The sequence below is a fragment of the Calidris pugnax genome, unplaced genomic scaffold, assembly GCF_001431845.1.
Source record: "Calidris pugnax isolate Ruff unplaced genomic scaffold, ASM143184v1 scaffold157, whole genome shotgun sequence".
NCBI lineage: Eukaryota > Metazoa > Chordata > Aves > Charadriiformes > Scolopacidae > Calidris > Calidris pugnax.
Window position 1 is genome coordinate 415,709 of NW_015090992.1, and position 15,040 is coordinate 430,748.

The following is a 15,040-nucleotide window of genomic DNA, read 5'->3' on the forward strand; positions in this document are numbered from 1 at the left end:
AGTGTATAAATAGTTAATGATGGTATAAATATCTTTTTTTGCAAAATTTAAAAACTTCCTTAACTTCATGATCGCTTAATAAGGATTTAAAAATTAAAGAGTTTCTATTAATCTATCATTCTTGCTTTAAGATACTGAACAGGATAAAATGGGTAAAACAAAATGCCATGCTCTAATTGCAGTTAAAGGACAGAAAATTGGAACAATCAGTATCTGAGGCTGCAAACACAGCAAAAGTTGGGAAGTTTTGGTGAGAAGCAAGATGACTTTGGGGAAATCATGCTAGCCTACAATAAAAAGATATATAAAAATTTATAAAAGGTTTAGATTTGTTTATGTTTTGATTAACATTAAATATGTTTTTATTTTCCTTATGGTCTTTAACTCGACTTTTTGTTACCCTGTAACGTTTTGTTTATTTTCTAAATGTTAAAAAACCCAAACAAATAAAATTTTTTAAAAAAACCCCACCACACAAATAACCAAACCAAACCAAACCAAAACCAAAACACACACCCCTCCAAACAAACAATCCCCCAAAAAAGAAACACAGAGAAAAAGGTATTGTTATTCTGGTTTCACATCACAGCCAGTGGCGGTCACTGGGACACCAGCCATGCTCTCTTTAATTCAAGAACCTTCTTGCTGAGGCATGCATGGATAGTGCTGTAGGATCTAAGACCCACGGCTACATTACTTAAAAAAACATCCAATGTCTTATAAACACTGACCTTTTCCATTCTTGGGTCAGCAACTTGAGATATTAATGAAAATTGTTATTCTGCTGGAAAACAAGACAGATTTGCATTCTCTTCGAATTATTAGAACACTGCTTAAGGAGGAGGTTATTCTGGAAAATCATAAAATTAGATCTTGGATTTGAAAGGAATTATTAGATTAATTGATTTGAATTATTGGCACCATTTCCTAAGAGATGAGTAATTACAATACAATTCATTGGAAAGGAAATAAAACACTAGTTATTTTTTTGAAATCACAAAGTGAAAATATGATCGAGGCAAAGATATTCAAAGAGATAACAGTCTCACTGCATCTAACTTCTGTACATTTTCACAAGGTACACACATTCTTTGTGTTCTCCTAAACATTCTGTTAAATTAAAAGACAACACAGCTCTTTTTGCTTAATGTTACAGAGGTACTTGGAAGCTGTTATTTATTTTTATTTAGTGTCCAAAATAAACGCTGTATATGATCGTAAGTGACTGTGTAAAGTCATTTATTAAAATGCTGAATCAGGTAAGATAATAAATGATGTATCATTTAGGATTTGTTGTTCAAACACAATAGGACAACCTGCAGCTCATAAATGGATGGAAGTTGCCAACGGTATGAATGTTTATTTCATATTCATTTTGACACATTTAGTACAAACATTTAAGGATAGAAAGTCAGTTACGTGCGCTATGCAACAAGGTATATCCATTCTGTTTATATTATTCTCCATATCTTGAATTAATTCCAATGAATTTTAGGCATTTAGTTTAGCCTAAACATCTTGTTCGCCCTTGGTCGTCAATGGGTAGATACAGAAACACATCAGAAAATAGCAATTATGAGTTAACAGCCAGTTAATTCAGTTAACCTTAGTAATTACAACAGGTTCAGCATACTTCGTACTTGATACCATGTAGATAGACCATTACACCACTGACTGCCACGGGAAAAGAAGTATTTTCAAGTTAGGGCTAATACAGTTTCAGAGAGGAATGTCACTTTAACAAAACTAGCTTTGATGTCTGGAATAGCTTCCAAATTGCAACAAAAGGCATTCCTCCTTTGAGCCGCTAACCTAGAGCAAACCCCTTCTAAATTTTAAAATATGGTTTAGATGGTCTCAAAAGAAGCCCATTCCATGAGCCAAACCAGCGCTAAAACAAGAACTATAAAACTTGAGACCTCTGATGTACTTACGTGCCAAGAAACAAAGTTTTGAAAATTCTGAAAAGACAATGAACAGTAATTCTGGTTTTCTGAATTTAGATTGTGAAACTCTTTGAAATAGTATTTTTTCACCAAATGATACTGATCCAGTTTTTAGTGATGAAATATTTTCTTTTAATACTTTAACATGTTCCTGGTTCAAGCCATTTGGGCTTTTTTGCAGTCTACAGATCACCAAATATTTGAATAACCTCAGATAGAAAGAAGGGCAGGGATGGGTTGAGTACAATTTTACTACCCTTTTAATATATCCACATTAAGAACAATAAATGTACCTATAACTTACAGACGAATAGCCACCATTTTGGTTCTACTTACCACTGGCTGGCTGCAAAGGTAACGGCAAAGTTCTCCAATGTACTGGATGACAGTCACATTGTACTTTTTGCAGTCACTCCAAAACTGACTAGCTGAGAACTTCTTTTTTAACACACAGGTTGCACCTTTGTGGAAACAGTAGAAAAGGAAATTAGGTGTTTTCTCTATATGGCAGCTTAGCTAGTTATGTTCAGTATTTCTAAAAAATAGAACATAAGAGAAACTAAGAGCAGCCTTGTCCAGAGAACGATATGGTATTTAAGCTGTTTTATTAGAAGATGTTTGTTCAAACCCAATAGACAAGGAAGGGAGATGAACCTAGCCTCCTCCTTCGTGAGACAGTAAACTGATAGATAAGAGGCTAAAAGCAAGAAGACAGCTTCTCTTTGTTGGTGTTATAACATTATTCAGAAGAGTTTAACTGAAAATGTCCAGAAAAGTCAGCCTGAATTAGCAAATCATTCTGGTATCACTGAAACCTCATTTTTCAACAAAGAAAGTTTTTATCGATGCAGACTCAGAGAGAATTAATTTCTAATCAAACGACCTTTCCCTTGTTCTGACTTGTCCTTGATGCTTCAGGAAACAAAATATTTGCCATCAAATTCCAAATAAGTCTTTTATAAGACAGTCATGGAGGACACCTACGCTGTGTCAGTAAAATATGTATTTTATTGTCCATGCCAAAACAGCACAAAAATTAACTGGAAAAAAAAAAAGCTATATATCGTCTAACAATATATGACAAAGCTGAATGTTTACTATAAATGTATTTATCAGTCTTTTTAAGTTAACTAAGATATATTTTAGTTCTATTCCACGATATAATGCCTAGTCTGTATGTACACTAATGCACTACGCATACTGCTAAAATATTACTTATGTCCTTAAATTCCTTTTTACGCAAATATAAAAGAAAGTTAAAACATTTGTGACACAAATGACTGTAACTAATTCTTCTTCAGTACGACAAAGGTAGCTCGTAAGAGCTCATTCGCTATTACAAGGCCCCACATCTCCAAATACAGAAATATAAAGCTATTCCAAAAAGACTATTCATTTTATCTCAGCAAAGCAGTAGTTTCCCTAATGGCAGTGAACCTAAGTGTGTTCTACACATTTTTGTAATAATTACTTCTCTATTAGCAGCACAATTAAACGAAACAAGCCATACCCAATTCTATGCATCCACCGATGCCAAGAAGAGATGCTGCACTGTGATAGAGCGGCAGAGTAATATAAACGACATCTTCTGCAGTAGCACCAAAAGCCCACAGTCCAGCAGCTCCTTTAAGAACCTGCATGTGACTGATGACTGCGGCCTTTGGAAGACCTGTAATGAAAACACAAAACCATGCGTAACTGTTCTATTAAAGTTTTCCCATATAAAATCTATAAGATCATAAAAGAACCAACTCTTTCTTGACTAACCAAGAACTTTTGGCTGTTAATAGACAACTGGTTGTTTAATACATTATTGCATATTTGTTCTGTACGCATAAAGATACAAAAGCCAGTTTTTAACCTTGTCTGCAAAGTATTTAATCTGATGTCAAATAAATTCAAATAGGCAGAAACATGAAGAAACTCCATGGTGAGCAGCTATCAAATTATGTAGAACCAGCAAAGGACTGAAAGCATTTACTGTACGTATGGAATTCCTTTAACAAAAAGAGGCATCCCTCTAGATCTCTTTCAGGCAAGTGTCATAGTGATTGTAACATAGTTAAGAAAGGTATGGATCTACATGAAGTAGATCATGCAGTGGGTGCTTATCTAAGATGTGGACATCTAAATCTACCTATTTGTTTTAGAACACTATGGAGACTAGGTAGAATTAAAAAAAAAAAAAATCCAGCAAAAAATCCTCTCCAGCTAGGTTCTTCTTAATGTGTTTCTTCAGTTTCAGCACAGTATTTCTGTTCAGCAACATGCAGACTCGCATGGAAGAGCTTCTTGGGCTACTACTCCGGTACCCATTATTTTGAGTAGGGGACGTGTTCTTGCTTCATATATGTGCTCACACACACACAAATTTCAGTCTGAGTCATGATTATGAACAGTGAGAACTGTTAAAAATTTCAAAAAAGTTAATGGTACAGGAAGTTTTCCCACCTATTTTAGCAAAGCTACCATTCACTTGAAGACTTAACCAGAGCTGTTAACTGGAAGTGTGATCTATGGAGATTCTAGCTATACTTTAAAGCTATTCCAAAACCCATCACACTGAAGAGAAAAGGCAATAAGCCTGTGCTGCCAATGAACCACTTATAGCAAGAAGTGTGCTCCAGTCTTGAGTTCTTCCCTTCTGCCTTTAGAGACAGCTGACTACAGACCATGCAAGATACTTCGTTCTTCTAAATTTATCAGTCATCGATTTTAGGAGCAACACTATGCTCTTGCTTTTTCAAAAAGTGTGAAAATGCTCAGTTACTTCAGATTAGAATTCCTTATTCCATACTCTTCAGATTAAACAAATGTTACTCTTCTGTCTACATGGTACACAAAAGAAAGCCAATGTAAGTTAATGTAATAGCACTTAAAAATATTTTAAAATATACATAACTAAAATTTGGGAGTTCACACAGACATTCTGAATGTAGCCATAAGATCAAAAACCTCCTATCTGGAGGATTTTATAGTGTTTTTTAGCTAAAACTCCTTACTTTAAATAGCAAGCTTGACCACATTTATATTAGTAGTATTACAAACATACCTGACCTTTTGACAACATTTATATCTTCCTAATTCTTTTATTCCAGACTGACATTTTTATTTCCTAATTTTTCTCCAGAACCTGAAAATAAACTAAATAACTATTTGTATGAGGGAACAAAGCTGTAAAACACATCTTTCTTTTAAATCTTCCTGTGACTAAAACTGTTGTGTTCAGCTGAATGAGAATGCCAATCTGCTTATCTTAACAACATCATGCTGCTTTTCATGTCAGTGATCAGTTTTTTTAAAGTCTTAGCTTCTTAGCTGCTGGAGCACTAGTAATAAATTCAGCCATCTGTTTCTAAACTAAAAGGCTAGTAACTTAATCCTATTTTCTGTCTCTGCAGTGACCTGCAGAGAACATGACTTAGTGAAGAAAACCCAATTGTCTATTTGCTTGTTTGAAGATTTTGATGTTTTTTTAAAGTTCTAGACACAATGTTAGCTATACTAGGTATGCAGTGGTATGTGATCACAAAATAATATTTATTATCATTGTAAACCCACCAAAAAAGCAAAATGTTTCATAAAGACCTTAACTGCGAAGTAATAAGAGCCAAAGTTTCTCATAGTATTTGCACAATGTGGCAGAAAAAAAAAAAAGATTAGAAGCCCATAAACCATTGACTATAAATAGTTACTGGCAAGTTATTTTCTACTATAATGCTTCTAGATAAGAAATATTATAACTACTATGAAAAAATAAACCAAAAGATCAGAGTTTCGGAAAATCAAGTTTCTAGATGAAACCTTTAGCAGACCTGTACCTGTTGTTCCTGAAGTAAAGATATATAAAACAGTTGACTTGAGGTTACTGGCAGAGCGTCGATTAACTGGAACTGGGTCTTCAGACGCAGTCTCTATTTTGTCTAACAGGGTATGCACACCTGGGAAAGCGGAGTCTTTGGTCATTATCCAAACACTAACGTCTTTTTGGAGGTTAGGAAGAATTTCTTCCAGTGTCCCAAGCAAATCTTAAAAAAATAACATAAAATAATATTACATTATGTCTTCACAAAACTAATGAATAAAGTATTTTTCCCCTGAAAATTTTACTTTATATAATAAATACATGGACATAAATAAAGTCAATAAAATAGTGACGAAGTAGAATGAAAATTCACTGAAAACGGGATATAATGTGGTAAAAATAGTGCTGACCTCACAAGGTCTAATTGTCAAGTAGCCCCCAAACCTAAATGGTGAGCCTTGATTAGTAGCTCATGCTTTCCACCTCTTTTTGGATAACCCTTGGCCATTGCTAAGACCAGAATGAAGTGTAGTTAAATAAATCATGAAGAAATCTGTTGAAGATGCAAGGCAAACATACACATAGCTGGTAATTATAGTGCAGGTTTCCCTGGATGCCCTCAACATCAATCTCTCATCAAACAGTATTTTTTTCAAAGGCATAGAAGTAACTAATTTAAAACAAGCACACAAATAAAAAACTATATCATTTATGTAGGTACCTGAATTTCAGAGAATAGAAATATTATACAGTCCCATAGCTTATTCAGACACTGTCAAAGAGCCATGTGCCTATTTATGTAGTGCTCTGAGTGTTTTAGATACCTTAAAGAATCTGATTTTGGGTACCTCAGACAATTTTATTTTCTTATAATCACACATTCATTCACGTAAAACCATTCCTTCTATTTGCTTTTACCTGAATATAAATACAAAATCACTTTTACAGAATAAGAACAGCTGCATAACTAAGATATTTTTTGTTTGCTTATCAAGAAACCATGAGAGAGAGAGTGACAGATTAAACAAAAAGAAAAATATAAAGAGAGGCCAATCCTTAAGTAATACATTTGGTATTTATGTTTATATTTCTAAGCATTTTTACATTCTGTCACTTTCTCAGAACACTGCACAGGCATTGAAGAACTAATCCAGGAAAATTCTCAAGAATAGGAATAATATTGCTTTCAACAGAACTATTCATATACTTAAAGACTCATTTACACCTAAGTGCTTTGCTGGATCTCAGCCGACGTAATTAATCTTGCAAATATCCCCATGGGTATAAATTTATGTTATTATCTCAGTTTTTATAGATGAATAAACAAAGTTCACATGACTCACCCAGAACCTCTGGCAATGAGGTATTGCCAGAGCCAGCATTTGAAATCCCAATGTCAACTCCAAGCTCATTTTGCAAATATGAAATATTAAATATGGATACCATTAATAGAATCCCCTTACATAAATTTTACACCAAAATAACTGAAAATTTTTAATCTTTCAGAAAACTACTTTCTTAATGACAGACTGCTGTATATATTTTAATGAATGACATACTGGTGCCTATTACTATAACAGATAAAAACCTAAACAAACCTAAAGCCTACAGAAAGTAAAAGAACATAGCATTCTCTGTAATTCTTTATTGGTGCAGTGGCTCCAATTATAGTGCCAGCAAAATGTTAAGGACTGTTAATTGTTAAGGATTGTTAAGAGTTTCTTGGCTCCTCTAGTGTCATTTGAACCAGACTCAGCTGTCCATCCTCTGTAGCGTCCTTTCCAGATAACAATCACGATATACAAATATTAAGAAAAACTGCCCAATAAAAGTCATTGGCAAAATTATCCTAGGTAATTGTAAATGAAATTCCACCTATTGTTTAATTGAAAACTATCCTCTTGCAAAAGGCCTGACAAAAAAGTCCTCAGTGAGTATCACCCTTTTAAAGTACTGCAGATACCCACCGGATCATTGTGGCATTTTCTTATTTTCCATAGATAAATTAATTCCTTCTTGCATTTCCTTAAATGATTTTGCTTTTTACGGTTTTGAAAGTGATGAAGATGAAGCTGTATTACCTACCAACTCTTAACTTCTCTGCAGAAGACATTTTTCTTCAGGATTGCAAGACATGATGAAATTCACACATATTTCTGATTTTTTAGTATTCAGAAGTTCTAGATAAGATGTACACCAAGCTCTCTGTGTATTTGAACAACATAAAATGCCGGTCTGTCAAGAAGAGGACTTACTCTTCTTTTTTTTTTTTCCCTCTTTTCTTTCCTTCCTTCAAAGGAAGATGGCAACTATTAGGTTCAACTCTACAAACACAATCATTTAAGAGTCAAGAATGACAGGAGGGAATTTAGTAGACTGAAACATATTTACTCTAAACAATTAAGATCAATCTTCAAATTAAACAAACACACTGTTGATTGTTTCTTTAAACACTCATAAAACCTATTGTTTTTGTTGCACAGAGGCTTGGTTTCTTAACTACCATTGAACTATGAATTGATTATGAAATAGAATTTTTATTCTGTGCGCAGAAATCTACTACTTGGAACAATATGTGAACAACTTGTAATTATATGTTATCTTGAAAGAAATTGCTAGTTAGATAGCAGAGAACAGCAGAAACAATGAGTGACTTCCTGAATAAGAAAGGGTAATTTAAAACAGCTGTATTCAAGGTGCCAGAAACTGAAAATTACTTCTGGAACACACAGGAGCATGGGGTGTTTGAAGTTAACTCTCAGTTGTACTAACATTATTTCCAAAGAATAATTCTAATCCCAGTCAACTAGTGTTTTGTTCCATGAACAAAGAACTTCTGTGCCAGACACCGTGTATGGATCATTGGTCTTTACATACAATCTTGTCCATGTGTCAGGAAAAAACAGCGCTCTTGGAGGACCTATAGTTTGGTATGTGTGCTTTGGTATGTGTACTTTGCCATACAGAAAAGCAATTAATAGTAAACTAATTTAGCTATTTAAGCTTGTGGTTTCTCTCAAGTAATTGTTTGCTTTTTACACTACAAAAGTACATTCAGGTTTTGGTTTATTTGTTTTGGAAGAAATGATTGCTTATCTAAAGTTTGGCAATGTAGTGATTAGTTCTGTGTGCCTTGTTTACATAGTTTGTATATGAATATTCACCATTTGCTAACTATTGGTCTCCTACTGGGAAAAAATATCTGTAATTGGTCATGATTAATATGTTTCTCCATTTTTTCTTTTTTTTTCCCCTCTTGCTCTTAAAGCCTTTCATTATTCATCAGAATAGTTTGTGAAACTGTTCCATTAAATTCAAATGAATATATAACTCAGTTACATCTTTTGAGAAAGCAATGAAAATATGTTTTGCTTTTGAACTACAGTCCTAGGCTTCAAGTTCCACAAAAGGCTTTTTATGTTTTTTTCTACCAAAGAAACAATGCAGCCTGTTGGCAAGGACACAGTCCTACACTGATGAAAGGAATACATCAGATTATGAGATCAACTTGTACTGAACAGAAAGTTACTCAGAAGGAAAATTGTATGAACTGTATGAATGGTTCTTACATAACTTTGATGTGCACCCTGGTAGATATGCTCAGTAAGCTATGGCAAGTCCAAAATCTTCCCCACGCTGTCTGGCTTCAGAAAATTATTGTTACTTACACTCGATCCCCCGAGTGACTCCTTATACTCAGCACTTATTTTCACCAAGTAATAATAAAAGAAATTACAAGTTGGTTGTGGGCCAGGGTTAGTGTCGGTATCTTGAAATGCCACTGGAAACAGTACAGGTAATAAAACATAAACTGGCTTGGAAATCACAGTTGGCACTGTTTTCCACTGAAAGGCCATCTGGGACAGAGATGCAGACCAAGTAACAGCAAGTGATCAAAGAGATATGGTCTCTAATAGAGCAGAGTGTCATCTGCAGGTTTACTTACCCTAAATGTTTAGGTCTAAATAGCTTTTTATTTCTAACAGGTAAGAAAAAATGGTTTTGACAAAGTGCATTATTTTTTTTTTCATTCAGTGACTAACATATGAGAGATGATACTGCTACTTGCTTATAATATCATATGAACATAATTCACAAATACCAAAAAAGACTGTTTACTCTCTTTCTCTAGGATGTTGATACACTCCTGTCTGAACTTTACTCCTGCCAGCATAAACCCTGGTTCTGAGCTCAGATGGCGAGAAGTTCAGAATGCACTCAGCAGCAGCAGAAAGCACTGTTGGTGCCTGAAGGGTAAGGAAACCTGGCCAGGAAAATGCTACACTTGCACAGCTGGGAGATGTAATTCTGTGCAGAACTGCAGAATCACAGAAGGGCTGTGGTTGGAAGGGAGTTTTGGAGGTTGCCTTGGTCAAAGACCCCTGCTCAAGCAGGCCCACGTAAAACGGGCTGCCCACAGGCTGCAGCACGTACACTCCCTAAATAGCCTTTGCTGTCAGGATTGATGTAAACCAATCTCATGGAGTTCAGTAATGTAATCCTTTCACAGTTGAATCCTTGCATCAGAAGTCATAACGGCAACCTGGGATGTCCTACTAAAAGCTGAACTCTTCTGAGTAGCAACACACCATAAATGCACTGGCAAATTCTGTTTGTACCTTTCTGGTGGGTCACTACGTTGTAAGTGTTGTTTAATAGTATTGTTGTTACACAGGTACTGTCCTAAAGATAAAGCATAATCTCTTGTTCAAAAAAGACTCCAACGAGTAGAAACATTCCCTAGAAAGGCCACAGCGCCTTAAAAGGTGCCTTCATTTCAAGCCATACCTTACTGCTCTGATAAACTAGTAGTTTTTAAAATAATAAGGGTGGCTTAATCTAGTAACAAATGCAGTAAGGACAAACACCTTTTAAACAGGTCAGATGGCTTCTAGAGCAAGCTAATGCTAGTAGTCTGGCAGAGAGAAGGGCATATAGCTTCTTTTTTTCTTCTTTACAAGTTCCTCCTCTACTTACATGTTAGTTAACTGCTGTTTCATTGAAAAAGCAGTTTTAAACTCCAACTTTTGAATCTCTTTCAACAAACAGTCCCCAGTATGGGAGAGGTGGTAGACAGTGTTTCTGGGAATGGAAGTGTGAGAATGTTACACAACAAATTAAAGCAAGAGCTGAATGCTCTGGGAACACAGCAAATGAAAGCAGATAAAGCAAAAACACTCTCTCTGCTGCAAAAGGCAAATGGAAATACTGGGAAGGAACACAAAATCTAAATATTGGTAAATCAGAGAATCTATAATTTTTCCTTTACAGCTTGTGGTTGGTTGAGAAGGAAAAAAACCAAGCTACTAGATGGTGCTAAATGAATTAAAAGAACATTGCTGTCATAGAAAAATAATCAGTCTTTTAGAGATATCAATTTCATACAAGAAATAGACAAAAAGGAGAAATATTGAAGTTTTTATAACATATCTGTTTTTATAACATATCTGAGGCTTAAGAATAAAATATTCAATTGCAGAGAGTTCATAGAATATGCAAGTGAAAACTAAACCCCCAAAACTTAAGTATGATTGGAAGACCCCCATATAAATATCAGAGAATTGTCAGACCAGAAAAAGTCTGACTACAAGTGCTGAAGGAAAGACGAGATATTACTAACTGGACCAGGTTACCAAACCACAACCTCTGAAAAATATGCAGGCACAAAACAAATCTGGGGAGTACAAATTCCACAAAGGAGAGTAATCTTTCAAGAGGCAGCATGAAAGACTGAACAAGATGTGGAAGAAATTGCAACCATAAATAGTACCTAGCCTATTTGGACAGAGCTATCACCATTTGTAAAAAATAAAAGCATTTTGGAAAAATTACAAGATGTACCAAAAAGACGCTGCAAGATGCAATGATCTCATGCAGAGGAAGGCTACTCCACCATTCTGAGCAGGGAAGATTTAGTAATAAACAATTATCTGTGGGAACTGCTCCAGAAAATAGCAGAAGGTGGAAGGTTCCCTTCAGTGCAAATAAAACCTTAATGTTAAGTGGATTTGCATACAGGTTCCTGGTGCTATTACAGACAAGAATTTCAAAGCAAATTTAGTCTTGCTCAGCACAAATTCTTAAGGGGGTGTTTTCTGCTATGCTGCAGTACATGAACAAGATTGAAGGTCATCCAAAAAATTGGAAAGGTAGTTTTGTAACTGTTACGAGAAATGGCATCGCTAAGTCAAGCCTATATATTTTGTGGAGGGTAATAAACCTACATGTTTTTGAAAATTAGAATTTCCACTATCCAGAAAAAATACCACTACATGTTAATCTCTGGCTAAAAAACCCCAATCTTAGTTGCCGAACATGATGCCAGGCTATGCCAATGATAGATACTGGACCACAGGGAGATTTATTTTTAGTGTAAATATTTTGAAAAGAAAAAATACAATGTTCAAACTATGCACAGTCCTGTTGAAAATGGTGCTGCAAGAGCAAAACACATAAGAAAGTTCAATGCATGCCTACTGATAAAGAAGAATCCCTTGAAACACACACTAACACTGGACAAAAAGATGTCTAACAGATCTCTGTGAACTGACTGTGTAACCTCCTTTAAATACTGCCCCACAATTTTTATAAACATTAGGGGAAAATTATTATGGACCATAATTGTGTATAAAATGTTTTTGCTTCAAGCATGGTATGAATTAGTCCTCAAAGCCACGAACGGCATATGAACCTTCAGTTACAAAATCTGGACTCCTTTGGAGAGGCTCCTTTCTGTCTGATGTGGCCAATAAATAAGCACATAGCAGAACTTCAACTTCTTTCACAGATACAACTAAAAAAAAAAAACCCTCTACGTCGCAAAGAACGTTGTGCAGCCCTGCAGCATGCAGGGCTTCACAAGGGACTGAAAAACTTACTGCAGAGACTAGAACCCATGAATAAAGTAAGAAGACCAACACATAAGAGATCCGCTCAGAGACTGATTTGTTGGTGTCTCTGTTGTATTATCTGTCTGCACATAGCTCTTCTTTTGTGAGAGGCAGACTCAGAACAAGTTAGTTCAACATTGTCACTCTTATAATCAGCTGCTGGTAACAAGAGTGGAGAAACAGAGACCTCATTCCTACTTTGCAAATGCTTTTTTCATTAATTAGGTAACCTCTCCTTTTCACAAAGACTACTTTTAGATACAAGTTTTGATCCAAAGTTCTCCTTCACCACAGTCAATGAGCAAGAATTCCCCTAACATTAATTCCATTCCTCAATCCATTCGCTCAAAAGCACATATTAATAAAAGGGTGTTAAACAAAATATTTATTTTTTTCATAAAGTAAGAAGGCAAAATTAAAAAGTCTCAATTCAGAAGCTGTGTTTTGGGATTATATTTAAATTGACTTTTGTTTCATTAGCTTGTTTTAATTACCAAGCATTCTTGAACCAGCATACCATATACAAGCAGAATGACAAAATTTACAACTAAAAATATGCAAGGGAAAAATCTTAAATACATTTTTGAAAGCACAAATTTGCAGCAGCAGAGAACAGACAGAAGGCAATTCCACCATTTAGGTGTCATGGATGCAAAACCGCGCAACCTGTGTAATAGGAACAAGGCAAGAAGTTGTGAAATACAAATGAGGCAGAGTAGACTTGAAATGGTAATTTCAGAGAGGAAGGACAGCATTAGTATTCAATGTTTTGAAATATCCCCCGCCAACCAAATGTCAAGGTTCTGTGTGATCTTTTAGCATTGCAGGTTCACTTATATTCAATCATAAATACTGAGGCAAGTTTAGGTTTTGGATCTGCCTTCAGATTATAGATCTCCAACTGAAGCCCAGTTTGAATATACTACGCACAGTAGGCCTACATCAAGATTTTAAATTCTTTTGAAGCACTTAATAAAAATATAATACTTTGGAAACTTATACAACACACACTATTCTCTTGTATTCAACACAGCAGTTTCTTCCACAATCCAATGCCAACAGTAGGCTGGTTATTATAAAGTAACCTCCTATGTGTTACACCTGTAAGAAAAACCTTCTCAATTTTAGTCTCTGGAAGCCTAATTTATCTCTGTGAACAGTCATACAACAGAAGTTGTACAGTCTGAACTTAAATCTTCCAGTTTGCAGTGGTTTTGATCACTAAAAGATGCAGAGATAGACCAGGATACGAAAGTACATGACTCACATAAGGTTAAAATTGACTATTTAAAATGAATGGGAAATTATTCTTAATATATCATTTTAATTTTTTTCTGAGATGCATTAAGCAACTACCAAAGCAACTGCTTGGAACAGGTTGTACTTTGACACTGCAAACTTTCCTCAATTCACATTTTTTAAGAAAAGGTTAAATGCATAGCCCCAAAGCACAGATATACCTGATACCTCCTGAGAGGCTTAAGCTCTGTGATCTCTCGAAGCCCCTTCTAGCCCTAGGTTTCTTTCATTCCATGACCATCTGAAAATCAGGTTTTCTGTAAAGGAGCTGGAGGGTCATACACTGGGGTGGCATGACATTAAAAGCTTTGGATGTACAAATCACCGGAATATACTCTACCTGCTCCCACAACCAGTATCTTGGGCTCACAGCTACTGACACAGTGCAGGAGAGACCTGGAGCGGACATTGAAGTTGAGGAAAGCCACCACGCAGCCCAGCTTGGCCAGCCCGAACCACACGTGGATGAAGTCCGGCTCATTGCCCATCAGCAAGGCTACCGTGTCGCCTTTCTTCAGCGCTCCGTGGTGGAGGAAGACCTGCGCTATCCTGTTACTCCTCCTGTCCACATCCTGGTAGGTGTGCACCTTCCCTTCGTAGATGAGGAACGGCTTGTGGGGCTGCTTCTCAGCCAGCTTCACAAACTTGTCCAGCACGGTGACAATCCTCCCTTGCAGCCGGTACACCTCCACCGTCAGCCCATACACCAACACCTTCAGCAGGTACCTCAGGTCAGCCCAGAAGTAGGGGAAGAGGAGCTTCTGGAGGAGGTGCAGGGAGACCACCCCGGCGGCAGCGCCCGGTACCCAGGAGGGCAGCATCGGGACGGGATAAAGCTCGTCCCAGCCGCTCATCGCCCGACAGCCCGGCGGCTTGAGGGAGGGAGCCGGGACGCGGGGAGCAGCCAGGCCGCCTGTGGAGTCTGAGGAGAAAGCCGGTGAGGGCTGAGGCTTTTCCCGCCCTCTCCTCCCCCGGAGAGGCGCGCCGCCGCACCGGGGAGCCCCGCACCAACCCCCGCTCGCTCAGGCGGCAGCAGCAGAGCCGGGGGAGCCGAGCCTCCGACGGCCACCGCCGCCGCCCGCCCACCTCGTCCCCGCCGC

At 36.7% G+C, this 15,040-nt stretch overlaps 1 protein-coding gene across 2 annotated transcripts in view; it reads right to left on the bottom strand.

Annotated features, from left to right (window-relative positions):
- Positions 1 to 15,040, bottom strand: part of LOC106895384 (long-chain fatty acid transport protein 6-like) — a 42,430-nt gene that overhangs the window by 27,292 nt on the left and 98 nt on the right. Inside the window, exons 2-5 of one of the 2 annotated variants that reach the window (XM_014954793.1) lie at positions 14,281 to 14,862; positions 5,768 to 5,887; positions 3,457 to 3,615; positions 2,283 to 2,407 (exon numbers count right to left, since the gene is read on the bottom strand). In XM_014954793.1, the coding sequence (XP_014810279.1) occupies positions 2,283 to 2,407; positions 3,457 to 3,615; positions 5,768 to 5,887; positions 14,281 to 14,794 (918 nt within the window). In that variant the 5' untranslated portion in view covers positions 14,795 to 14,862. Of the gene's footprint in view, positions 1 to 2,282; positions 2,408 to 3,456; positions 3,616 to 5,767; positions 5,975 to 14,280; positions 14,863 to 15,040 lie in introns of both variants that reach the window. The other variant, XM_014954792.1, reaches the window with a different exon arrangement.